This window comes from Vipera berus (genome assembly GCF_964194415.1).
Source record: "Vipera berus genome assembly, chromosome: 2".
NCBI classification, from domain to species: domain Eukaryota; kingdom Metazoa; phylum Chordata; class Lepidosauria; order Squamata; family Viperidae; genus Vipera; species Vipera berus.
Genome location: NC_138203.1, coordinates 241109429 through 241137380, shown reverse-complemented (window position 1 = coordinate 241137380; position 27952 = coordinate 241109429). Strand labels below are relative to the sequence as shown.

Here is a 27952-nt window from a genome sequence, read left to right as displayed (position 1 = left end):
AACAACCTGCCTCCAGAAGCGGTGAATGCTCCAACACTGGAAGTTTTTAAGAAGAGACTGGACAGCCATTTGTCCGAAATGGTATAGGGTTTCCTGCCTGAACAGGGCGTTGGACTAGATGTTCTTTCCATCATCATCATCATCATCATCATCATCATCATCATCTGTACAGCAATTGCTTTTGCTCAAGTACTATCTAACCCTTAATGCATTTATATAGAAATTCTGTTAATTTCTGAAGCACAACTTAAGAGAACATAAATAAAGTTACAAACTATTGATTAATTGTAGAGCTACCATTTTTTTCTGACTTCAACCAATTTTTTTCAATTTCTTCAAAACTTTTTTTTTTTTAATTTCAGAGGAGGGAAACGTCAGAGCTCCCTGTGAAAAACCACCATTTTTTCTATATTCCCCCAGCATTTATATCTGTAAATAAAACTTACTACCTTTGCTTCTGACAAGATCTCCTTTTTAGTTTTAGGCAATTATTAGCAACAGGACTTTATGTTCCTGTTGCTGTTTCCCTGAATATGCTGAAGAAGCACAACTGGGGGCATTCCTGAGATTTAACCCTCAGTGCTTTATTTGATGGCTTGGTCCTTCACTAATTAGTGCCATCTCTATTAAATCTTTTACACACACACATGAACATACACGTGCACGCACACACACACGCTCCACCTCAATTCAACCTATCTCTGTCATTTTTTGTTCCTGGAAGTTATAGGTTTGGGGATTATTTTGCTTGTATGTAACATAAGCACTCTTAATGGCAAAGTGAATTTTTGAAAACAAGCAAAATAAATACCAAATCTCTTAAAACACTGCTTATTTCCCAAGCAGCTGATCAAAGAAAAACACTAAGGGCAGATATTCCATGTCTGAATGTTATCTTGCATATGATGAGCATTCATATCCTAAAGATAAAAGCTAGTGTTTCTGAACAAAAAAAAAACACCTTACTTACCTAGATCAACATCTTCCACTCTTGGCCATTGGGAGTATGGAATATTTTTGCAAAAGGCTTCAAGTATCTTCTCTTTAACTTGACTGAGAGTATCTGTATCCATCACCCGAACACTCAAAGAGTCCATTCCACAGCCTTGGAAAGACACATTAAGATTCTGTGGAGGGAGAAGGTTGCTAAGGTTGTAGGTGATATGCACAAGTTATAAGCATGGAAAGCATATGAACTATAGACTCCAAGAATCCTTGGCAAATCTAACTACCGTATATTAAAAGAGAGAGGGATGGCAAGAGGTGAATGTTAAAGCTAGTGAAAAGCACTGATTTACAGCTCAGTAAATTGGTATTGACTGTTTTATTCAAGGCGGTATGAGAACATTGTTAAGCTCCCCTTGAACTGTCCTGTCTATGAACTTAAGGTCTGAAATACAGGAACAATATCATGCAGTTGCCATTTTCTTCCATAAATTCATTTTTTAGCACCAGCGAATATGGCTACAGTGAATGGCAAACTGATAATTTACTTTGCCTTAGAATGATTATGAACTCTCTCTCTCTCTCTGCATGAGAGAGAGAGAGAGAGAGAGAGAGAGAGAGAGAGAGAGAGAGAGAGAGAGAGAGAGAGAGAGAGAGAGAGAGAGAGAGAGAGAGAGAGAGAGAGAGAGATGTAACATAGATCTACTACATAATAAATGACCTTGGCTCTTCCCTGGGCTAAGTAGAAATTACATTTAGCAACCTGAGCTTCTGTGTCTTCTTGTTGCTACCACTGCTGCATTGACATAATTCTCATAAATATAAGCAGATAAAACCTAGACATGTGTCTTAACTTAACTACTTCAGACTGCAAATGAAGGTTGATATGATGAAATACTTCTCTACAAGACAACCCCCCCCCCAAACATTTTTTTTTTAAAAAACCACATTAGGGAGAAAGCTTTGCTAAAATCCCTCTGCCTTGTATTTTAGCTTATTAAATATAGTTGGATTTTTAAAAAATACAGAAGAGCAATCAAATACATCTTTAAATGCAGCTGGACATGACACAGTTTAAGAAAGCTTTACAATTTATTTTGCTCTTTGGAATAATAAGGCCCATGCAGCATTTGTAGCAATAAGAAGATATTTATGAGAATTTGCATTTGTAAACCACAGTGTTCTCTCTTAAATTTTTGTGCTCCTTTTGAATTAACTAGCTATAATGTACTAGCTAGTTGATTCAAAAAGAGCAAAATACCTCAAGAGAGAAACTATGTTTTTTTTACTATTTGGGAACAGACATTAGCTGAAGACTACTCTTGACAACTGAACATGTCAAGATTCTATTCCTGAATATTTAATTCAGGATTTTATTCCATTAAAACAATATTCAGCTATAAGCAGTGTAACTACATATAATCAGGTACAGTATGTTCACAAGAAATATACAGAAGTGTTCCAAATGTATAGGTGGTGATATCTTATGAATATGATTTCACAAGAGCATTTGATTTGATTTGTTATTCTACCTTTGCTCTTGGATGAATTTGAGGTGGAGTATGTGTCTATATGCTTCCACTTCCTATTTTGCATACTACAACAATCTGTGACGTGGGTTGGGCTGAAAGAGAATGATTGGCCCATAGAACTCCCAGCTGGTTTTCATGATCAAGGCATAACAGGAAGCATGGCCCCTGCTTTCTAATCCAATACCTTAGCCCAGGGGTCCCCAACCCCTGGTCTGTGGACCGGCACCGGTCCGCAGCACGCCAGCAAGCAGGCTGCACAAACAAGCAAAGCTCCATCCTCAGGATGTAGGCAGTATTCAAACCCACACCCTTTCTCCATGGCACCGGTCCCTGTGCCCAAAAGATTGGAGACCTCTTGCCTTAGCCAGCAAATCAAATTGGCTTCCTCTTTTGGACAGTAAAATACTGCTAGTCCTTGACTTTGGATCACAACTGAGCCCAAAATTTCTGTTGCTAAGTGAGACCAGTTGTTAAATGAATTTTTCCCTATTTTACAACTTTTCTTGTGATAGTTATTAAGTGAATCGCTGCATTTGTTAAGTTAGTAACACAGTTGTTAAGTGGATCTGGCTTCCCCATTGACTTTGCTTGTCAGAAGTTCATAAAAGGCGATTACGTGACTCTGGGACACCGCAACTGTCATAAATGTGAGTCAGTTGCCAAGCAGCTGAATTCTGATCACATGACCACGTGGAAGCTGCAACAATCGTAAGTGTGAAAAACAGTCATAAGTCATTTTCTTTTAGTGCCACTGTAATTTAGAAGAGTCGCTAAATGAACTGTTGTAAGCTAAGGACTGCCTCTATGCTGTCTTTTGTATTTTATACATTCAGTCCTACATATCTGAAAGTCTTATAAACCAGAGCTGTTGAGAGATGGGAAGTATAAAAGTTAAATGAATTATGTTATGATAGCAGATTGGCTTTGTACCACTGTTCCCTGACCTCAACTATTCAATATACCGTCATAGGTATTGCGAGTTGTAGACAGTTCTGCTTGTCTCATGGGAACATTTTTTATATATGCATTTTCAAAAAAGAATCAGTTGTGGACTATTTGTGTGCTCTTAATGATATCTCTGAATGGCACTGTCCATTCATTTCTATTTCAGTCACTAGTAAACAAAGACTCAAATAGATTTTTCCCAATTTATTCATATGGATTCATGAAAGACAAAGCTTCCCTTCCATTCTGCACCGTAAGTTATCATTCAGCTAGGAATGGGGATATGGCAGTAAGGCAAAAGGTTCAGTGCCCCAATGCTGTTCCCATTTACACCATCATAACTTCTGAGTGAGCCCACTGATTGTGGGACTATTCTTTAAGATTTACCCAACTGCAGTCAAATGCAGAGTTTAATTTCCATTTTGCAGACATTTTTACTGCTGCATTTACTAACAGACTGAATTTAACACATTCCTCCACCTAGTATGAACTAGCTTACAAAAAACATAATTTTTCAGTAGAATTATAAAACAGCATAATTTTTCAATACAATTCCTGTAATATTTGTATTAAAAGCAGCATAACCTTGAATAACTACCATGTTTTCCCCAAAATAAGACCCAGTCTTATTTTATTTTTTTGCTTCCAAAAGAGGCACCAGGTCTTATTTTTGGGGGGTGACTTTTCCATGGTCTCACCTCGCAGCGGCGGCACCAACAGCCCTGCCCAGCTGGCCCACTTCTTTTGCAGCTGAAGGAAATGCCTCTGCAGCTGAAAATGGAGCTTCGGATTGATGCACGTGGCCTGCATTTCGCTGTCAAAGGCCTTCCGGAAAGGCCTCTGCAGCTGATAACCAAGCTACGGATTGAATCTGTAGCTCGGTTCTTGACTGCAGAGGCCTTTCTGGAAGGCCTCTGCCAGTGAAATGGAGGCTGGGGGGGCGGTGTAGAAGAACTGGTCTGGCGAGGCGAGACAGGTGTTAATTCATGTGAGGCCTGGCTGCAACGGTAAGCGGGTGTGCAGTGCGTGGGGCAGCTCCACCCCCCCACCCCGATCCTAACTTGATTTTAGGTGTGTACCTTGTCCCAAAACTAGGCTTATTTTTGGTGTAGGGCTTAGGTCCACCCCCAAAAATCAAGCTAGGGCTTATTTTCGAGGTAGGTCTTATTTTCAGGGAACCATGGTAGCAACTGTTTTCATCATCTATGAACTGATGATTCAATATATACTCTGTCTTTCAGGTCTTAGCAATACTAACATTTTAAGAATTGCATATTTCATATATGTTTGCACAATTGCTACCATTTGATGTACAGAATAGGTAATAAAATTTGGACAATAGGTATCTGATCTATATAATTCCTAAGAAAACTGTACTTTGGGTACATTATGACTTGTCAACCTCAGTGATTCAGTGGCGTAGCGTGGGGGGTGCAGGGGGGGCCGGCCGCACCGGGCGCAACATCTGGGGGGGCGCCCATTAAGCTCGCCGGAGGGGGACGATTCCGCTTCGCCGAGGGTCAGAGGAGCGAGTGAGTGAGCGAGCGAGCGAGCGGGCGGAGCGTAGAAAGCAACCGCATTCGCTGCGCCCAGCCAGAGCGGGATCCCGTCCTCTCGCGGCTGCGGATCACCTCCTTTCTCGGGTGGGGGTGGGGAGGCTTGGCGGTGACTTGCCTCCCTCTCTTTCTCCCGCCGCGGCTCTCCTCCGCTTGGCTCTCAACCTGCAAGCCCGGCCCCCCCGACCCAGCTCCCGCCCCCGTCTCCTCCTTTCCCGGAGGTAAAGATAACAACTGCAGCTGCCGTACCTGCGGCTGCTTGCTGCTGCTGCTGCTCCTCCTCCTCCTCCTCCTCCTGCCGTATTGACTCTCTGCGGCCACTCGGTTCCCCCTGCAGGAGGCGATCGGGACCGCCCCCCCGACACACGTCGCCAGCAGCGAGAGTTTCCAGCCAGGCCGGCGAATCTTTGGGGCGAGGTGCCAAAGAGAAGGAGGCGGCTTGGCTTGGATAAGCAGCGTCTGGGCAGAAAATAGGTCGGGCGCCGCAGCAAGTATGAATTCCTGGGGTACAGCCTAAGCAGGCAAAGCTGCAGGGTGGGTTGGTTGGCTTTTCCGGCTTTGGAATAACCTTGGGAAGCTGAGGCATTGTAAGTTGGAAGTCATTGTTTGTCGCCTAACATGTTGGGTCAACCCCACGCCACATGCTAAGCCATAAACCGTGGTTGGTATCCAGGGTTTAGGACAAGATGGAGAAAACTAGCCAATTGTGGGATCATAAATCTTGATGAAGCCCATCATCGCTCCATGTGATGTATGCACTCAACCTACAAACGTACGGTAGTCCAAGCCTATTCACATCTGTTGTAAGGTCATTCTCTTGTGGGGTTTATCCTGACGTCCACTAAGAGTGGAACAAACATGCCCCATTAACCATTTTCAACGCCATGTCCTCTCTTTGTCTCATCCTAAATCACAGCTGAGGCACCTTAAAGTTGCCTTGTTTCAGTTTTAAACTAGCATTTTCCCTCTTCTCCAGAGACCCTTTTTTGCCTTGAACCTAACTCAGGGGTAGGCAACCTTGGCTCTTTTATGACTCATGGACTTCAACTCCCAGAATTCCTGAGCTAGTGGAAGAGACTCGAATGCTAAAATCCACAGGTTAGGGGGCGCAAATTACTTGCCTTGCCCCGGGTGCTGACAACCCACGCTACGCCACTGCAGTGATTTTGTGTTTTGACTAGTTATCTCACTAGACACGATCCATTTTCAAGACCTATCTTTTATAGTACATTTAAGTTGGAAAATACTCCCCTCTGCACGGTCCTCCAATTCAAGGAGAATTGATACGTCACTGGAGCTGCTGTTACTAAAAAAAAATGACTTATCTTTTTGAGGGAAAAAAACCCCCGAGTTATAAGTGAAAAAACTAATTTAGTTTGGGAAGAAGTTTTCCAATCTCAGGGGAGCCTGCTAACTGAATGAACACTTAGAAAAATCATGATTTGATCCCTGCTGTCCCTTTTGTCTCTGGTCACAGCTTCAGCCACTTTGTCTATCAAGGGAATAAGTTACTTCGTGGTGGTTGCTTAGGAACAGGATGCATTTCTGAATTTCAGAACAGAGATACGCACTCAGAAAGAGGTATCAGCCTTTTAGTTGCATCAAACATGCCTTCAAACCTTAAGGTGTCCTGGTTATAAAAGCCTCATAGGCAAAGTAACAAACACATTTTTATTAAAAACAAGAAAAAGGAACTTCTTACCCTTGGCTTTGCTTCAATGTTTTCTCTCAATAACCATTCTTCATTAAGTGTATATCTTGCTTTTCCAGTGATGGCATCAATAGATCCTTTATTGATTTGTTGTTTAATAGCACACAACAGCAGGAAAAAAGGCTCCCCAACTGTTTCCTATTAGATGAAATAACAAGCTATGACTTTCTGAACATAAACTAACAATGGACGGTTTTTTATAACATTGCCCATATATACAAAGGGTAATTCACACCTCTAGTTGTAATACTAGTGTATTAAAAAGTAACCCCAAAGAGCTACTTATCACCCTACAAAAGCAAATAAAATTATTCACTTATGAGAAGATTTAAGTACCAACATGAAAGCATTCAGGCTGAAAAATTATAGTACAGGAACAACTATACAATTTAGCTTTGTTCAATATCCTGTACAATTACAATATTTATATGGACCTCTACAGAGAAGATAGATCTGGGTGAGGTGATCCAATGACTTGAGGTGAGCTTTCATCAATATGCTGATGGTCCCCAGCTTTGTCTCTCCTGCCTGCGTGATGCCCTGGATATCTTGTCTCAATGCCTGGAGGGTGAGAAACCTGGATGGGGCATTATGGGTTTAGACTCAACCCAAGCAAGACCGTGGCTTTGGATGCTTCCTGGATAAGGTGGCACTGCCTTAGATGAACCTGATGTGCAATTTGGGGGTCTTCTTGGACTCACAATTCCTGCTGGAGCAGGTGTTAGCCATGGCTAAGAGGGCATTTGCACACCTTGTGTGTACCATTTGCATCCAGGAGGATTTGTTCATTGTCTCTCATGCCCTTGAAACCTCCCATTTGGACTACTGCCACATGATCTACATAGGGTTGTACTTAAGGAACATACAGAAGCTTCAGCAGGGACAGAACGTAGCTGCACAGGTTCTAAATGGTGTCAACTACATGATACATGTAAGAGTTGCATTGTTTGTAGGTGTGTTTCCAGGTGCAAATCAAGCGGCTACTTGTCAACTTTAAAGCCCTTCATGCAGTGGTGAGATTCAAATATGTGAACAACAGATTCTCTGTGTGGATGCCACTTCCGGAAGTCCGTTCTGGGCTACCGGTTCTGCTGAAGTGGTGCAAACTGGCTGAATCCCACCACTGCTTTCATGGCTTGGAACTGAGTTATCTGGACCCTTACCAATCGGGTTTCAGGCCCGGGCACAGCACGGAGACGGCATTGGTCGCTCTGGTGAATGATCTCTGGAGGGCTCGGGATAGGGGGTATTCCTCTGTCCTAGTCCTATTAGACCTCTCGGCGGCTTTCGATACCATCGACCAGGGTATCCTGCTGCAGCGTCTCAGGGGATTGGGAGTGGGAGGCACGGTTTTGCAGTGGTTCTCCTCCTATCTCCTGGGACGCTCGCAGTTGGTGTTGGCAGGGGGGCAGAGGTCGACCCCTAGGACTCTCGCTTGTGGAGTTCCTCAGGGGTCGGTCCTCTCGCCTCTCCTGTTCAACATCTATATGAAACCGCTGGGTGAGATCATTCGTGGTTTTGGAGTTGGGTATCATCAATATGCTGATGATACCCAACTTTTTATTTCGACCCCAAACCACCCCAGTGATGCCCTCGCTGTGATGTCCCGTTGCCTGGAGGCGGTTCGGGTCTGGATGGGGAGGAACAGACTTCAACTCAACCCTGACAAGACTGAGTGGCTGTACATTCCGGCTTCCCGAGACACCTGGGATGTTCCACCTCTTTCTATGGGGGGTGAGCTTTTACCCCCTGTGGATAGGGCTCGCAACTTGGGAGTCCTCCTAGATTCACGACTCACTTTGGAGGATCACATAGTGGCCGTGACTAGGGGGGCTTTTGCCCAGGTTCGCCTGGTGCGCCAGTTGCGGCCCTATCTGGACCGGGAGGCCTTGTGTACGGTCACTCATGCGCTCGTGACCTCTCGCCTAGACTACTGTAACGCTCTCTACATGGGACTTCCCTTGAAGACTACTCGGAGGCTCCAACTGGTACAGAATGCGGCCGCGAGAGTTGTCTTGGGAGTTTCCCGGTACTCCCATGTTACACCTTTGCTCCGTGAGCTGCATTGGTTACCAGTTGTCTTCCGGGTAAGGTTCAAGGTTTTGGTTATGATCTTTAAGTCCCTACATGGCATGGGTCCGCGATACCTCGAGGACCACCTGCTGCCGGCGTCGACTCCCCTCCGCCCTGTGCGCGCCCACAGAGAGGGCCTCCTCAGGGTGCCTCCTGTCAGGGAATGTCGACTGGTGGCCCCCAGGGGGAGGGCCTTCTCTGTGGGTGCTCCGGTGTTATGGAACCAACTGCCGGTTGAGCTCCGGATGGCATCAGACCTCCGATCCTTCTGTCGCGGGTTGAAGACCCATTTATTTGAACTAGCGGGTCTGGCCTGATGGGGGTACTTGGGTTTTTTATAGGTTTGTTTTATTATTCTGGTTTTAACTTGGGCATTAATTTAATTATCTTTTAATGTTTGTACTGTTGTTTATATTTATGCCCTGTGAACCGCCCTGAGTCCCTTTGGGAGAAGGGCGGTATAAAAATCTCAATAAATCTTAAATCTTAAAATCTTATCTGAGAGACCATCTTCTCCCAGTTGTTTTAACCATCCAATCTGGCCCATCAGAATTGATATGCTGTGGATTCCATCAGCCAAGGAATGTCGGCTGGTGGGGCCAGGAGATGTGCCTTCTCTGCTGTTAACCCCTACTCTATCGAACATTCTACCTCCAGAATTGATCTTACACTGTGGGCTTTTTGGAAAGCCTTGAAGACCTGGCTATGTGCCAGGGTCCAGGGCCCCGAGTATGCGAAGGGCCCTATTTCCTGGTTATGTTGACAACAATGGATTATAATATGTCTTGGCTGTTATTGATATTTAATTTCTTTTATGTATTGTGTTTTAGCTGTTTTAACTATTTTTATGATTGTTTGCTGCCCAGAGTCACTGGCTTGAGGTGGATGGCTATACTAACTAACTAACTAGCTAACTATTTAAAAAATGAAATTTCCACAAACTTTTAATTCAGTATTTACTTTACATGGCAACATTCAAATTGGATAGCAGTAACTTTATTAACATTTTGTGTATAGACGTTTGAAGAATCCAAAAGGAATTTTTCTGATTAAATTCATATCAAATTAAGGAAGCCCTCTTAATGTCATTAGTTAATAGTAATATTTGTTTCATTCATTAAGGGGTGTATTTACTTTTGTGATGCAACTGTGCCTCTCCCACAGGGAGCTTTCGCTCAGTTGATCTCAGCAATATAAACACGGCTGTCCATGGGTGTATACCATCTGTTTTGTAGTGCCAAGATTTAATTTTTCATCAGCATAATTTCTTCTGATAAAATGATAATAATTCTAATTTATTCATTTGAAGATTTTGCTAACACTTTGCTAGATGTTCACTTCTTACTGGAGCTGTTGTTATCAATTTAACCTGTTTTCATTTTACTCATTTAATTTTTGGGGGGGATACATTTCGCAACAGTTGCATTGTCACTAGATGAGAAATATGCTTATTTAATTTATAGGGATAGAACAGAAAAAATATTAATGTCTCTAGGCTGAGAATTTTTAATTTTTAATTTTAACTGGGGTTTTTATTTTCTCTCAGGGTTTCATTTAATCTTTTTTAATTGTTTTAACTTTTGTATTGATTTTCTTTTAAATATCCTGTAAACCACCCTGAGTTCTTCGGGAAAGGGCGGTATATAAATCTAAATAATAATAATAATAATAATAATAATAATAATAATAATAATAATAATAATAATAATAATAATAATAATAATAATAATAATAATGTGGTAAAGTGGTATTACATGTCAGATTATGATATTAAATCATTCTCATTTTAGAGGGAGAGGGGTTTTTTCAGTGTTTACCTCCAATTATCCACTTTCTTTCAGAAGGAAAAAATTGAATACTTGGCTAATAGATTCTGAGGGGTAGCAGTATGAACTCTCCAAGCAGTCCAGAAACACCCTCCTAGGTTAGTGTATTTAGTACTATTCCTTTAGCTTCACTTACAAAATTGCAGAGAATAGAGTTTCAAGAATGCTTGCTGGAAAGCTGATTTTGCTATGAACCTACAGTGGTCTAGTGAGTAGCTATACACTAAATGTAGATCCAGGCCTCTGAAAAATCAAGGCCAGTTATGCATTCTGGATCTGCAGTAAACTTCAGATTTAAGTTCCTTCTCCAATACATCAACACCCTGTCCTCCAACAAACAAGGCTAAACCTCCACACAAAATCTATTAAAGTCTCAGAAACAAAATACGTGTCAATCATAAAGCTGCTTCCAAAGCTAGTGAATGTGCTTTATGAGGAGGCCATACTGACAGAACTAGTATTTATTGCCATGGCATCACATATACTGCATCTGATTAAACAGAGTGCATGAATTTTTTCTACTTTGTTTTGAAACATACTGCTACAAAAAAAAAGCTAGGCTAGGGCTTTTCACTTACTGCTGCAGTATTTTGCAACAGGTTTAATGGCAAGGTTTACTACTGAAGAAAGAACGACACTACATGATATATTTTTTTGTTATTTGGGCTAAGAAACACATTTAAAAATGGAGAAGGAAATACATAGAAAACAATTGCTGATGAAATAGCAATGCTTGGAATGTTTTATAAAATTATTGTGGGAAATAGTTTTGGAAATGACTTGGATTTTTTTGTGAGAGAAAATGATTAACAGGCTGTCTTAAAAGAAAAAAATATATTTTTCCACTGTGTTTTTTTAATAAGACATTTTGACTTGTGACTGTAATATGGTTCCTTCAAAGTAATGCTGAACATAAAAATAACTTGCATGAATAAAAATTGCAAATTGGCATCTTTCTTTCAAATGTTCCTTATATGATGTTTTCAAGCTGCTTTTCTATATGCCTCAATCTAAATGGCCACTTGAAAAACATAAAATAGAATATCAGGCAAATTTATATGTTATTCTTATACTGAGACAACTTTATGCTATGCTATAAAGTAGCTGGTTCAAGCACAGCATGTTGTCCAAACACAATGTATTGTGTTAATTCTAGAAAGCAAGGTTTTCATATATCATCATAATGTAAGAAAACTTTGTATACCATCTAAACTCAAGTTTATGGAACCATGTTAAAATGAACTATAAAATGCCTAGAATGCAAACAAACAAAATCTATTATGTTTTATTCTAAAAACTTCAAACAGTTGCAAAGCAAGGCAGCCAATATGCAAGGACTACCTGTATACTGACTATGGTAAATCTAGACCTCTATGGGGAAACACCACAATTTCTTTCTCACTTAAATACAGAATAAATTCCCTACAACTTCATATTTTTATAAATATCATAGCAAATGAAAAACCTTCTGTTCAGAATCTACTCTGTTAAATGTAACAGTATATCATAATTTAAAGATTATTCTTGGTATTTGTTGAAATATAGCTATAAGACATCGATTTATACCTAACCACAATTAGCACAGATCATGCTTATACATATATTCAAATTCAAGTTACCTAATCTTTTGCAAACTATTATTTAATAACTGTAAGCTTTCTTAACCACAATTTAAAATGAAGTCAGAATTGAGGCATAGCATTTCTATCAAATGCTTTCAGTTAATTTGTCAGATAATTTGTTTTAAAAACCATTTTTGAGTGTATACATCTATCTATCTATCTATCTATCTATCTATCTATCTATCTATCTATCTATCTATCTATCTACAAAATTTCAGCCAAAATCTGAACCAAACAAGAAAATATAAAAAGAAGAAAAAGATACTGGAGTGGTATTATAAATTTACCCTTAAAGGTCCAAATTAGACTTAACAGTATTTATATTACTAAGTAATACTAGGTAAAAGCGGTGCTGGTGTGGTGGTTTGATTGCAGTATTGCAGAATAATTCTGCTGATTACAACCAGTTCAATCCTCATCATTCAAGGTTGACTCAGCCTTCCATCCTTCCGAGGTCAGTAAAATGGGGACCCAGATTATTGGGGGTAATTTCCTGACTCTGTATACTGCTTACAGAGGGCTTTAAAGCACTGTGAAGCAATATATACGTCTATTGCTATTGTTGCAGTAAATTACTGTCTCAACTTCTTTACTTACCGTGAGAAACCACATTCCCACTGATCATGAGCATCCTAGAGTATGGGAAACATCAAGATGGGAATTCCATGAAAGAGATTCATCTACCTATGTATTCACACTGTTCACACATATACACATTCACACTAATAGTACCCATAGCTTTGATTAAGTCTGATGAATCAAATGAAGTCTTGCAGATTGACAACCATGAAGGACTGAGGCTAGCCTAGTCCAATTTACTCTCCACTGAGAACAAAACAGATTTTTTAATTAAATGTTGAACAGTTTGATTGGGGCAATAAAGAAGGTAGGCAGATTCTTACATAAAGATACTTATTGAAATATATGTTTGTCATTGCAGTTGCCTTTTGCTTATACAATGGATAACTACGACTATTTTGAAAGTTTGCATTATTAGAATGCTTGTCTTTCAATTTTCTGTTCTGCAACACAAATAGATAGAGTATTTGGGAGGGCATTAATGTAAAACAAATGTGTACATCATGTAATGCTAACTTATGAGGAAAAATGTAAGCAGCAGGAATTTTTTTCACCACACGATTGTTAGAGATCTTTTGCAGCAGCTGTTTCAAATAGATGTGATTAATAGGAATAATTGAAAAACAAAAAACAGATCTAACATCACATATGTCTCATGGACTAATGCTACAAGAGAGTAAGTTAATATCGGTACAAAAACAACTTACATAAGTGGATTTGTTTCGCAGAAACAAATTAGGTACATTTTGGACATATCTGACTAGCATATTTTATATATACAGTGTATATAGAAACCAATTAAGATGATGCAAATAATTTTTAAAAATTCCATTTCTCTACTGGAAAAAGGAAAAAGCCTTCAACAATTACAAAAAGTTATGATTTATTTTCTATGATTCTAGAAATCTGTTGAATTGGTTTTTGGAAATTAAAAGTGCGGGTAGAATTAGAGGTTATGGTATCAACAGATTGAATAAAAATCTCATTACAGTTACCACATATAAATGGCCACAGAGCAATGAAATGAAAACACTGTGGAGTTATAGTTCCATAGAACAAAATTGATTTTTGGAAGTCTATTTTGAATTTTCATTCATTAACACTGCCCTCTTCATGAAAGTGTTTTGGAAACAGATGATGGAAAGCAAATGACTGATGACTCTCTTGGACACCTACCATCAGTCAATATGCTGAATTGTCTAATTTCATCAAGAAAAGAACTTTTCTAGTTTGCTATGTCATATATTAAGGAGTAAAGACTGAAAATGAGTAGAGTGTTGAAGACAAACAAACTGGGTATTAAGAGTTTTATAGCAAGGTATAATGTTGATTACTGTGATTGTTTATTCCTGATCATTACCATCTTTGTTTGGCAGCTCAACAGAAGAAAAGCTTTATATTGAACTCTTGGCTACAGCCAGAAAATGTAGGGATCCAGGAATTGGAAAAGGTGTGCAGAGAATTTGGATAGCCACAATATCAACCACAGAAAAGTGGGCAAAACTCTTCTTTCAGCTATTGGATAAAAGGTCCCGCTAAAATAAAGGCAGTGTTTTTTTAAGACTTTAGGCTCACTATAAAATTTGAAAAATAATGTTTCTTTACAGCAGAATATTTTTAAGAAGATACTACCACTCACAATTGATATTCAACACTGGTACCAAAATGAATCTCTTCATGCTTGGCGTTCTACTACCCCAAAAAAAAAAAAACCGATAATGATTTTTGAGGAAAAAAAATCTGCTGCTGCAATTAGACCAGAGTGAGCTCTAAAAAGCAAGGACTTGCACAGATCAACGAAAGCCTTATCTATAAATACTGACTGTTGAGAATCACAGACTATTGGAATTGGATAGTTAAAGATATTGTAAGAAAGTGGTAAGAGTCAATTTTAGTAAGAAAATTGAAAAAAATATTTATAAATGTATTTATCTGATGGTCCTAACCCTAACAGTTTGTGGTCACCACCTCCAACATAAGTCTCCACCTTAGGGGACTCAACTTCAGCAGCATTTGGATATATCCAGAAGCCTCTCCTAAACTAAATTCAATGCGGCACTCTTTGTCAGAGGTTTGCAATTTTGTTTTCAGTTGCCCTTGACTTCCTTTACTAGTTCCAAAGCAGGAAGAAATGTCACTGCTTTATGTTTCCTACAGAGCAAATAGCTGGATGATTTACAACTATTCCCAAGTCTGAAAAGGAAATAGATTTGTGATGCTTCAAACGCCATCTAAAATTATTCTTTCTGTGCACAGGATAATCCCTGGTATCTCATCTAGGGGGGGATTAAAAAGACACTTATTTCAGTTGTTATAAGTAGGTTCAAAATCTACAGATTGCATTCAATGAAAACAGAGGCTTATCAAGACAGCTACCTTACTATGCTTTCTTCCAGTTTGTAAAGTAGCCAAAATAAAGTGGCATAATTTGTTCCATTCAAACAGCCAATCTCGATTCTTCCTCAGAAATAAATCTCTTTAGCAGTGGCATCCCTACAGGTTTAATAGAGACAAGTGAAGGACAGCAATTCATTGCTGAATTTCCTTTCCCACTAGCATTTCTGCATTTACTTGCTAGATCAGAAAAAGCCTACACTCCCAGCAGGGTCACCCAAGGAGTGAAAGTTGTGTCAGTTGCCTGGTTAAAGTAAGCAAGCATTTATATTTTGGCAGCAGGGATAACAGAAAGATGGATTGGAAATGGATTGTTGCTTTAATGATACTGATAAAGGCAATAATTTCATAGTGCATGGGAGAAGGCAATGGTAAACCACTCCTGTGTTTTACTGAGAAAGCCACATGAACATACAACATAATGCCACTGACAATGTAATGCTGCATGACAGGCCTCTCAGCTTGGACAGCATTCACTAAGGAAGTGACTTCTTAAAGACCTGAGGATCCTCTGGAGTACTAATAGCGTTTATGACATGACCAGATTAAAACTGATATTACCATGCAGGAAAAGAAAATCCAAATACAGTGAAAACATGGAACTTAAGAACATGGGAAAACAGAACATAGCGAAAGTAGAAATAAATTAGTTACGGACCGATATTTTACATGACTGCAGATTGAGGTGAACTGGAACTGTACACATTTCAGTTAGATCATACTCAGGACGTGAAGAAAAATAAAAGGAATGGCAAGAACAGTACTTGCCCACAATGTGACTAAATAATGTAAATCATTCTTCATGGACATCTCTTTAAGATGACAAGTTTATGTTTTAACCACTGATGATGATGAAGAGGAAATGATGAGTTTTATAGTCACACTCAATTTAAAATAGACAGAACGTGCTAGCAAGATTAGTTGCTTGAGGTTTGTGATTGGCATGCTAAAATTAGAAACATTAAGGAGGAAAATATAGTTGGGTTGTATGGCCAAAGAAAAACAAAAAGAAGTAGGAGAATGATTTCTGCCAATCCAGTGATTTCTTCATTGCTAACCTAAAATTAAACAATTAAAATAATGCCTATATACATTAACAACATCAGATGAAGCACAGAGGAATCAAGTAGACCAATGATGGCAAAAATTTTAGAGATTGAGTGCCCAAACTGCAACCCAAACCCCACTTATTTATCGTCGGGTGCTGGGTGGGCATGGCCACTGGGTGGGAATGGCTGCAATGGTCATGGCAGACTGGGTGGGTGTGGCCGGGGTGGGTGTGGCCACCTCAATGTTGCTCGTGGGGTGGGACACCTGTGGGGACTGGGCATGGTTGGGGGAGATCCAGGGGGTCTCTGGCAGGTGGGACGGTGGGCAAGAGGCTCATCCAGCGGGGTGAGGCGAGGCGAGACAGGGGGCAGGTCAGGGGTGCGATTTCCATTCAGCATTTCTTGCAGACATTTCATGACCCAAAGGTAACATCAGCCATGCCAGAAGAGAATGGGGTTTGTGGACTGGAGGAGAAAAAAAGAAGAGGAGGAGGAGGGCGGTTGTGGGTTCCTTGGTCCTCTCTGAGCTTTGTGGCTTTCTTGTAGACATCTCATGACCCAAACTAGGTAACATCGTTAGTTCACTTACAGTATTATCCCACTTTGGGTCCTAAAACGTCTGCAAGAAAACCACCATCCTCAGAGACACCCCCCGCCAAGGACCCTTCATTTTAACTCTGAGCCAGAAATATTCTCCTTGATTGGCATTCCGGACCATCTCAGGGCAGAAGAACCTGCCTTCCTCTTTCCCATGGGGCACATCCCAATGCCCCCATCCTTCCTCCACCATTTCCTGGACCCTAAAGGCCAATGAAGTTTCTCTCAATCACCAGCACCGGCATTCCCGGTTCCTCCGAGCTGCTCCACCACCTCCAGCTTTGCCTACCTCTTGGGGCTTCACCTGGACGCGGCACCACCACTCCTGTTCGTGGTTTGGGATGCTCCTCCAAAGGTCGACCACATCCTCCCTCCCAGCAGTTCCCCGACCTTTCATCGCCTCAGCTCCATACAACCCCGAAATAACCTTCCAGGAGCAAATTTTCCTCCTTTTTTCTTGCTCACCCCAGCTGACCCTCACAAATACCTTGCCCTTCACCAGCTCCCTCAGACCCATAACTGGCACCCCACTCCAGCAGCCCCATTCCAACCACTGGTGGGGCTGGGTCCCTCGGCGATGGTGAGGGTGATGTTGAGGGCCGGTGGCACCAGTTTCCTTTTGGCTGGCATTGTGGCAGCAGCAGCACTGGTGGAGGCTGGGGCTCGCGTTCTGTACCACCTAGCGAGGGACCTGCCTCAGAAGCAGCAGCAGCAGTGGCCTCGTCATCACCAGGCTTGGCTGCCCTAAGGGAGGTCGAGGCTGCAAGCGAGGCCTAAACCTCTCAGCCGGGCCCTGAGGTAAAAATGCAAATAGGTGAGAGGAGAAGAAGGGGGCGTGGCCAAAGCATAAGCGTGTCCTTCACCGCGTGAGGGAGAAACTGGGGAAAAAACATATTCTCCCACCAACTCACCATCCCGCCATTGGCTGGGGCTCTCACCAGCATCCACCCATCCTCTCCTCACAATTGGATGGCTTGCCTGGGAGGTTGAGGCAGGCCGGATAAAAACACAGCTGCTGCGTGCAAGGAAACAAAGGAAGTTTTTCTGGGGAATAAAAGGTCAGTCAATCAATTCCAACTTCGAATTCCAACGAGAAGTTGGAATTGATTGACTGATCTTTCCCCCCCAAAAAATTCTTTTGTTTCCTTGCACGCAGTGGCGGATCGCGAAGGAGAAATGGCACAGGGCTGGGAGTCAGGTAAGGAAAGAAATGCAGTTTCTATGGGGGATTGAGGATTTCTTTCCTTACCTGCCCCACTTGTTCTGAGGCCACTTTCCACTCAGACATGTTGCTCTTGCCAATGGCCCGACCGCCCATTCCCGCACCCTTCCTCTCCAAGCCTCCATGCTCTACCTGCTGTTTTGGTTGGCCTGCAAGCCCCCACCTCAACGCCCTGCCCACCGCTGCCCAGCACGGCCACCCTCGGGCTGCAGAGGCTGGTCTGGCATGGGAAGGGCACATGCCCCACCCTCCTGCCACCATGCAGGGTAAGATTGCTGCACCCGTCCCCACCCAGATGCCCTCACTTCCCCCAATCTTTTTTTTTACTAACCTCCCCCAAGTGCTTTACTTCTTGACACCTCAAGAGAAGTTAGAAAGTCTGATAAAACTTTTTTTTTACCGATAGTCCCACAAACACGCGGCGAAGGCTGAGAAGTGAACGCAGAAATGGAATGCAGCTGAAAGAGTTAGTAAAGGCAGTTAATAAAAAACCGCTTGGGGGAGGCGGGGACGGGCGCAGCAACCTTACCCTGCGTGGGTATTGATGTAGGTTTCTCATGGACGGGACTGAAGGCCTAGGACTGGGGCGATGGTGCACATGACCACAGAGAGGGCTCTGTGTGCCACCTGTGGCATGCATGCCAAAGGTTCGCCACCACGGGATTATACGATTAATGCAGAGGCAGAGATCAGTGATAATAGCAAAGATGTAGCCTGCATCTTTCTGTCAAACAGAACATGAATTGGTCACATGCAGATTTCAAGTTAAACCAAAGTGGAAGAATAAAGCCGGACAGTTTCCATGATATGATTTTGAACATATACCACCATTTTCAAGGAAAACATCAGCAATCGGTTTGATGTTTTACTAATAGGGAACCAAAGGAATTGTGGAATGAAAACAAATACCGTAAATTATTAAGGATGAATGTGAAAAGAGACTGTCAAAGATTAAAAATAAAAAACAGAAGAAAGTAACCGGATGACTGAACACATGGTGCAAATTGCCAGGAAGATAAACCAAAGCCAAAAAAGACAACAATTTCATGAAGGAACAAAATAAAGAATTCCAGAGGCTGTTAGAAGAAACAAGAAGCAGCATTATGACATCTATAAAGATGGTGAGAATGGAAACAGATACAGAACTATCAAGAATGTCTTCCAAACAATTTCTGAACTTATATGGAGTTTCCAATCTCAATTTAGTGGGCTACATGATGCTAGTGGACAGATAGTATCCGATTCACAAAAGATGGAAGAGCATATGAAATTCTATTCAGTACAGATGTCAACATCCAAGATATCTTAGGAAATATTCCATACTTACAAAAATCTCTAGTATTACAAGATGAAGTTAGATTAGGACTCTGATCAAGGCCTTATACTTTCTTCTTATTTATTCAACCTATATGCTAAGGGGTGTGGGAAGTGTGCTGTAAAATTATTTTTTCACCACTGTTGTAACTGCAAATTGTTGCTATCTAAGGTAGATAGTAAGCAAGGTCTACCTGAGTTTGAACGCTTTCTGTCTAAACAACAGATGGAAAGATAGCACTGTCTCATCCTTGTTAAAATCAACCCGCTTTCAAATTGTCTAGCTTACTGGCAGGGTATTTCAGATTCAGCCAATCATATTGCTCTGCAAAATATCAAAAAATTACTCTACTATCACATTTTACATGAAGAATCAGTGTATGTCTACAACATCTGCCTCTTCTTTTCTTTCTTATAGCTAGGATAATCTCAGATTTAAAAGAAGGGGGCAGGATGCGCAAATTATTTACAAAACAGTTCATGTTTTAGATTAATGGTTGGGGATTTTAAACTATATTTCAATTTCCTACTACAACCCTTTTATCTTTTATCGTTCCTATGTGCTTCAAATACTTCCTTCAAACAAGTCCCTTGCCCTCATATGCTCATAAAATAGGATCCATGGTATTAAAGATGCTAGTCGATGCACAATTCTTTCTTCACTTGTACTGGAATTAAGGTATTGAAAGAAAAAGAGGCCTGAAAGCTGCAGATATTAATTTCTTTTATAAGATATCCTACTCAAATCCCATAGGATAAAACTTGATTTCCTTCCAGAAAATTATATACTGTTGCTTTATATTCCCCTTCAGGAGATATTAGGCAGTCAGCTTTGGTGGTATCAGATTCCAACTGAGTTCTTTTCTCTCAAGAGAGGTTTCTGCTTTCTTACAGTGACTTTATGCAAGATCAGTAGATTTTAGCACCACATTTTAAAAAAAAATTCCAACATGTTTCTTACTTTTCCCTATTTGTAATTTATTGAATGGCTAACATCAAGCATTGTTGTTGTTGTTAGTTGCGAAGTCGTGTCCGACCCATCGCGACCCTATGGACAATGTTCCTCCAGGCTTTCCTGTCCTCTACCATCTTCTGGAGTCCATTTAGGCTCACGCCTACTGCTTCAGTGACTCCATCCAGCCACCTCATTCTCTGTCGTCCCCTTCTTCTATTGCCCTCAATCTTTCCCAGCATTAGGCTCTTCTCCAGCGAGTCCTTCCTCCTCATTAGGTGGCCAAAGTATTTGAGTTTTAGCTTCAGGATCTGGCCTTCTAAAGAGCAGTCAGGGTTGATCTCTTCTAGGACTGACCGGTTTGATCGCCTTGCAGTCCAAGGGACTCGCAGGAGTCTTCTCCAGCACCAGAGTTCAAAGGCCTCAATTCTTTTGCGCTCAGCCTTTCTTATGGTCCAACTTTCACTGCCATACATTGCAACTGGGAAGACCATAGCCTTGACTATACGCACTTTTGTTGACAGGGTGATGTCTCTGCTTTTTAGTGTGCTGTCTAGATTTGCCATGGCTTTCCTCCCGAGGAGCAAGCGTCTTTTAATTTCTTGACTACAGTCCCCATCTGCAGTGATCTTGGAGCCCAGGAAAATAAAATCTGTCACTACCTCCATTTCTTCCCCATCTATTTGCCAGGAATTGAGAGGGCCGGATGCCATGATCTTGGTTTTCTTAATGTTTAGTTTCAACCCAACTTTTGCACTCTCCTTCTTCACTCGCAACAAGAGACTCTTCAGTTCCTCTTCACTTTCTGCCATTAGAGTGGTATCATCTGCATATCTTAGGTTGTTGATATTTCTTCCAGCAATCTTAATTCCAACTTTTGACTCCTCTAGCCCTGCCTTTCTCATGATGTGCTCTGCATATAAGTTAAATAGGCAAGGCGACAGTATACAGCCTTGCCGGACATCAAGCATACAACGGCCTTTTGCAAAGCACTGAAAACATTTAAGCCTGGGGGTCCTGATAACATGGGAAGCCCATATTAGGGCTTCTTTCAGTGATTGTAAGTCCTCTTCGGCTGCTACTTTGTATTATTTTAATTTTAATTTTACTCTGGTTGTTGTTTTTTATTGTTTTCATTGTACGCTACCCAGAGTGACGTGAGCTTAAATGGACTCCAGAAGATGGTAGAGGACAGGAAAGCCTGGAGGAACATTGTCCATAGGGTCGCGATGGGTCGGACACGACTTCGCAACTAACAACAACAACAACAACAACAACCCAGAGTGATGTATATTAAAATGAGGGGCCTATAAATATACTAAATAAATTAATACAGGAATAACTTGATTTAAATTTTAGACCCTGAATGTCTATAATCAAATACTATAAGTATTTTCTTTAATGAGGGAATTCTAGGTAAACGTATTTTATGGTGCTGCTGTTTGATAATTATAGCATTTATACCATAATCTTTGTTAAAGATAATGTAAATGTATAAACAAAAGAAAGGAATGAGTCAACACCGTGTACATTAAAACTACAGTCCAGGAGCACTTATTTGAGGGAATTAAGCATTGGCACAGATGAATGCTTTACTTTTAACAATCTCTTTTTTTTAGGTACAATATGTTCTGTTTTGTTTCTGCACACACAAACACGTGCATGCACACACACATTCATACTGTTGGAAGTAAGGATAATGCAGAAAAATAACAACAAGTGATAGAAAAAACTGAAATCAGGCAAAAAAGTGTACAAGTAAAAAATGTATACATATATTTATGCAAATAAAAATTATTTCTCATTTCTGGCAACACTTTTCACTAATCCTTGAACCTGTGTAAATAGTTCTTAAACTTACACTATTATATATTTTTTACTTGGTTATTACTGCATAGTAAAATTCAGAGAAATGCAAACATGAAAAGATAACTATGTTCAAGCATACATATCATTCAGATTTCTTTTTTTTTAAAAAAGGCTGTTTTTTATTAGTGAATTTTCCCTGGGAAATCAAAATATGTCTGGCATGTTAGTGGGGAAAAACGTGTAAACGCACATGTAGAGTATTTACCAAATGAAGGATTCCCAAAATAATTTTATAGGAATTAGAGAAATAGTTGGAAGAATCCTGAGTGTATGAAGACAATGGACATTTAGGGTAAGCATGTTTTAAAATTTAAGTTACCTCTGAAAAAATTTCTAAGCTTAGTTATTCAAAGAACACTAAAATTTGAGAATTTCTTGAAAGCCGGGATCTCCTAAGATTATATAGACAATATTTGTAAGTTCAGCCCATTACTGAGATTTGCATAAATAGCTGCAGCTTACACTTGGATTTATTAGGTTAGCCTGGCTATGGAAATACCAGTTAGTAGTTTCCTAAAAGCAGACAAAGTTTCTTGAAAAGAAATGTGGCCAATGTGAATAGTCTTAATTAAATTATTATTGCAAAACTTGAGTGATTCTGAAACAAAAACTGAATAATAAAGAAATGAATACGGAAATTCCACAGCATCACCAATTAGAAACCTTGTTTTTGTGTAGAAAAGGTAATCTTTGCAGCTTACATATCTGCTAAATATTAGAATTAAGTTGCCATACACAAGGCCTTTTCTTGGCATGTAAATTACTGTTTTAACTACATTACAATGATAAAAGTGATGTTCCCTGTATTGCAACATATGAATTCCACTGCAGCTTTGAAAGAGTTATTGCTTGTTGAAATCTTTACTCAAATGCTCAAATACATTGTATTTTTAAATTGCCACAGCTGCTTATGTATTAGCTTTTCTTCCGACTTTTAGCAATTCAATAGTTCCTCAGTTTTCTGGGTGGTCCAGGCAGCTCACAAACTCTACGTTTTATATGTCCAAAGGTGTTGCTGGGAAGGTTGAGTAATAATGACATATCTAACTTATTTTTTCTTGTGGAGTAGTATAAAAATGCATGAATACAACAATACCGGAATGCAGAACAACTAAAAGGCTATGCAAAACTTCCAAATGATATTGATAAAACCTCCAATAAAGTCCAAATACAGGTTGACATATCAGACTAATTTAGTACACTACCTGTTCTTGTGATTTGACGTATCATAATAAGACGATGGAATGTTACCTGTCCTAAATTTAAATTAATAACTTCAGTGTTAAAATGTATCCAGGACTTATGATTTTTTTAAAAAAAGAAAATGATATTTCTGTCTTGTCAGTTTTTCATACTTTGACAACACAGAAAATTAGATAACTAGTATTAAAGTGAGTAAAATGGAAAACTATATATTGAAGATCTTACATGTCCAGTCTTTTTCATACACATCCATAAGGATACCTGCCACAATTAGGGAAGTTTTCACTTCCCAATTTCTTACTCTGAGAAAGCTGTACATGCAGATTGACATCCAGTTGGTCAGCATCTTTTCAACCACAGATTCTGTCCTTCTCAGCATAAGCTTGGGGTTTTTAGAAGCAGAAGCATCAATGAGATCTACCAAGAGGTCCTTCATGATGCTGGTGTAGTACTCCAGTTTCCCATGCAATGCAACAGTAAGCAAGGAGGCCAGATTGCATCTGAAGAAAGAGTTAATGAATAATAATTGAGACTGATAATACAACATGCGATTCATCAATCAACATGAACAGAAATTAAAACCATGGTAACCTTCCAAACTGCTTTCACAAAGCTCCTCAAAAGTGTTGATGTTTCAAGCCATATGTATCACAGCTGTGCATAATCACATTGTATTATGCCACCCTTTGACAGAAATGGATGCCAATCGTTACAAGAAAAAAGGGATAATAATAGAGAAGGTTAACACCTGCAAGTTGAGCTACAGCACGGCAATGTTTTTAAAGCACGACAAGAACAGCAGGAACATTTGATTTCTAAAGAAAGATATATTTCATTGCAGATACAGCTCTTGTTCAGATCTACATTAACGATAAAAATGGGAATGGTTCAGGGAATGGTCCTTCTACTTAGCTCCTTTCATATTTCTTATTTCTATTTTTTTAGTATAAGGTAATATAACCTGTCACTATCTGTGATTCTGCCATTTGTCAATTAGAGCATCTACAAGAAATTTTCTTTATTATCCATTTTTCATGTGGTTCAAAATCTGATGTTGTGGGTACTGAATGGTTCTTCTTACAAAAGTTGGCAAGCCATATATGCTCAACTTGTTGCCATCAAGGCTGCTCCCCAAGTGTATGTTTAAAAATTAGCGAGGCAAGGCAAGCTAACACACTGTTTCTATTTCACATTATTGCATTAGGGTAAAAAGGTCGATGTGGGATTTGGACTGCCAAAGTTATCTCTGGAATAAAAAGAGAACTAGAGATTGCCCACAAATACTCTGGGTTGCAGGTTTTTGTGAGTAACTGGCAGAAATAGGTATTTTTGCAGCCTCTTGTGATCACCTGGGAGTTGTGGGTTCCATCAAGCTGTAAATGCAGCCTTTTATGGCCTCAGGGTTCATCCAGACTTAATTTTTTAAAATCACTTTTTGTTTCTTTAAGATTGAAATCCTTTGGAATCACAAATCTGCCAGTTGCTGGTTGAGGTTCTCTTCCATCCGTTTAAAAAGAAAGAAAATTACATGTTTCCAACTTTGTAAGTCCTTTCTTTGGCCTTTTTATTTTACAATCTACAGCAAAAGGGTGATTTTAAAATAGACTTGGGAAAGTTTTTAAATGCTAAGGCTCTGTGAAATAGATTTAAAGAAAGATTTGAAGTTAGTTAGAAAGATACTCTTGGGTAGGAAAAAATACATTTCAAACTCAAAACAAGAGTTTGAAGGTCAGTTACTAGAGAACAAGATGGCTACTTTAAAGGAAATATTTGGTCTGTGGGTTTGTGAAGGGCTTTAGCTTTTTAACACTTTACTTCAGTTCTTACTGAAGATGAACAAATTCCTTTCCAGATTACCGAAATGGACTTTAAGATCGTCTTAAAAATTACAATCCAACTTTACAAATGTTTTTACGGTGGTCGTTAAGTGAATCAGACTGTTGTAAGTTTGATTCCATTTTCCCAAACGGGTCTTTTTTGCCGTAAATCAGCAAAAAAAAGGCTGCAAATTATGGTCACATGATTGTGGGATACTGTAACCAATTATAAATGTGACTCTTTTACGAAGCACCTGAAATGCAGTCATGTAATGGGGGAGGCGGGGGTGTCATTTTATAATGGCCAGAAGGACTTTACAGGCTGTAAAGGACCCTCTCTGAGACTGTCGTAATTCAGAACAATCATTAAACAACTAGTTATACATGGAGGATTATCTATATAGTCACAAAGAATTTTGTTATGTAACATTCATAAACAGCATTGTGTTCTAGTTTATTAAATAATTAAATAAAACATTTATTCTATAAGCATAGATTTAAAAAACACAGAGCAACAGTACAGAAAAGCATAGGAAAAAACATTCTACTTTTCAGAAAGCGTTTCTGATGGAGAAAAAAAAATCAGGGTAGACTCATCTAATTTTTCAGAATAACAGCTGTAGCCAGCGTGAATTAAATTTGTGCTATCTCACTTTAGCTTAGGTTTTCAAAGAGCCATACCTGTCTCGCACAGCAAAATCTTTTTGCTGCTCAAGAGCATGGACAAACACAATGAGAAAGTGCTTGTTGTTAAGTAAGGTGGAGAACAATGCAATTCCTTCTTCCATATTCGGTCTACAGTTTTCAGGAATCTAAGGAAAAAACGGCAATCTGGATGAGAAAAGAATGCTTCATATTTTTCTTTCTTCACATAGCGTACAAAATAAACTTGCCAATAACCACACTGAAAACAATATTAAGGCATACCACCCTAGTATGCAAACAAAGGAAAATAATATTGAATTTCCTATTAACCGAATTAATCAGATACGTATACTATCTGATTTTTAAACTAGATGTTTGAACTCTATTATGTCAAAGCTCCTCCAATTTAGTCAGAACCCTTTTAACGGTAAATCTAATAGATATTTCATTATGATTTGTACAAAAAGTAGACTATTCTCTGACTTTACCTTAAAGAAAAGAAAGCAGCAGTAGAATTCCTTGCATTTCACTCAGATACTTTTTAATATTAAACTTGAATCACTAAGCACTATTTTTAGAGTAATGGAATTAGTAACCCTGTGGGCTTATATCAGACTGAATTCTTTGGCTAAAATGAATTACTTTAGACATTATGGACAAGTACTACAGATGTAAACAATACACATAAATCAGTGATGTAAACTAATCTCTTCAGGAATAAATCAAAGACTGAATATACCGTTGCTATATTTACATTATACTCTGTATTTTCACAAACATTTAATGTGTTCCAATTCTGTACAAGTCATAAAGAGATTTCACCAGTTTCTTCTATTTTCTTGAGAAGAAACTTTACTAGCTACTCTGTTTTTTCTTTTCCAATATCCCAAATATATCGTATTCTTAAGCACTCATAATAAAATGATCAGTACTATGGTGGATATAATAGATTAAGCTGGATTTATCAAAGAATTACATACTTTCCATTCCCCCAACAATAATGGGTGAGTTTCTTGGATTTGAGACCCCATCTGGGAATTGAGGTGCTGGGAAGGCAGTATATATCGCTCCTCATAGAGAGAAGAACACTAGAAAAAATAAACAGAGGAAGCAAGAATTTTGAATTTAGCAAAAAAGAGGCATAGTTTAATTCTTCATGTCTTTGCTAAATTGCATTGTGGGAAGATAGCAGCCCCCTCCCCCAGAAGGAAATTTTAAAAAGGCAGAATATTATATTTCCCCAAAGGAATAATGAAAAATTTTAGGCAAAGACAGCCCCAAGTCTCCCTCCCCCCAGCCAGAAACCAGGTCTGTAGAAATGCAGATGTGATAATCCTTTCAGAAAGGCTGGAGCCAGGAGGCTTGTAGCTAACAACATTAGAAAGACCCTAAAATCTACATCCCCCACCCAAACTCTAAGGACAGGAAACATGACCTTTAGGACATAATAGGATTAACCCACCCATACCAAAAAGGACACACTCAAAAGAACCTCAGGTCAAAGTTCATGCCACAGAAGCAGGAACACCAAACACAAAAGCCCAAAAAGGTATGAAAGCCCATCATTCCCAGCTACATGTGATCAGTTACTCCAGAGCCTCATGTCTTGTGGTTCTGCTCTTCAATAAACTACAACCTTCTTTCTAAAGCAGTCTCCATTTTGTTTATTCTCAGCTTGAACTGGACCCTGATGAAGACTTTTCTTTCAACAGCATGTTAACAGAGCATTAATGTTTTAACAGTTACCAGAGGATGTAATGACATGAGACCACTCATTAGAAAAAAAAATAGCAAAAGCACTTAGACTTATATACCACTTCATAGTGCTTTACAGGACTCGCTAAGTGGTTATAATAATAACAGAGTTGGAAGTGACCTTGGAGGTCTTCTAGTCCAACCCCCAGCTCAGGCAGGAAACCTTATATCATTTCAGACAAATGGTTGTGTAGTCTCTTCTTTAAAAACTTCCAGTGTTGGAGCAGTCACAGCTTCTGGAGGCTTCTGGTTCACAGAGTCAGCATATTGTCCCCAACACTCTTGGTCCTCATTTTACCAACCTCGAAAGGATGGAAGGTTGAGACAACCTTGAGCCTGTGCGTAG

General features: G+C 39.8%; 1 protein-coding gene across 1 annotated transcript in view; it reads right to left on the bottom strand.

The window, feature by feature from the left end:
- PLXND1 (plexin D1) overlaps positions 1 to 27952 on the bottom strand; it is a gene marked incomplete at its 5' end in the record, with an annotated part of 188054 nt that overhangs the window by 32942 nt on the left and 127160 nt on the right. Inside the window, 5 exons of the mRNA XM_081319699.1 lie at positions 971 to 1127; positions 6681 to 6827; positions 23691 to 23889; positions 25888 to 26018; positions 26832 to 26939. Of these exons, the coding sequence (XP_081175825.1) occupies positions 971 to 1127; positions 6681 to 6827; positions 23691 to 23889; positions 25888 to 26018; positions 26832 to 26939 (742 nt within the window). The remainder of the gene's footprint in view (positions 1 to 970; positions 1128 to 6680; positions 6828 to 23690; positions 23890 to 25887; positions 26019 to 26831; positions 26940 to 27952) is intronic.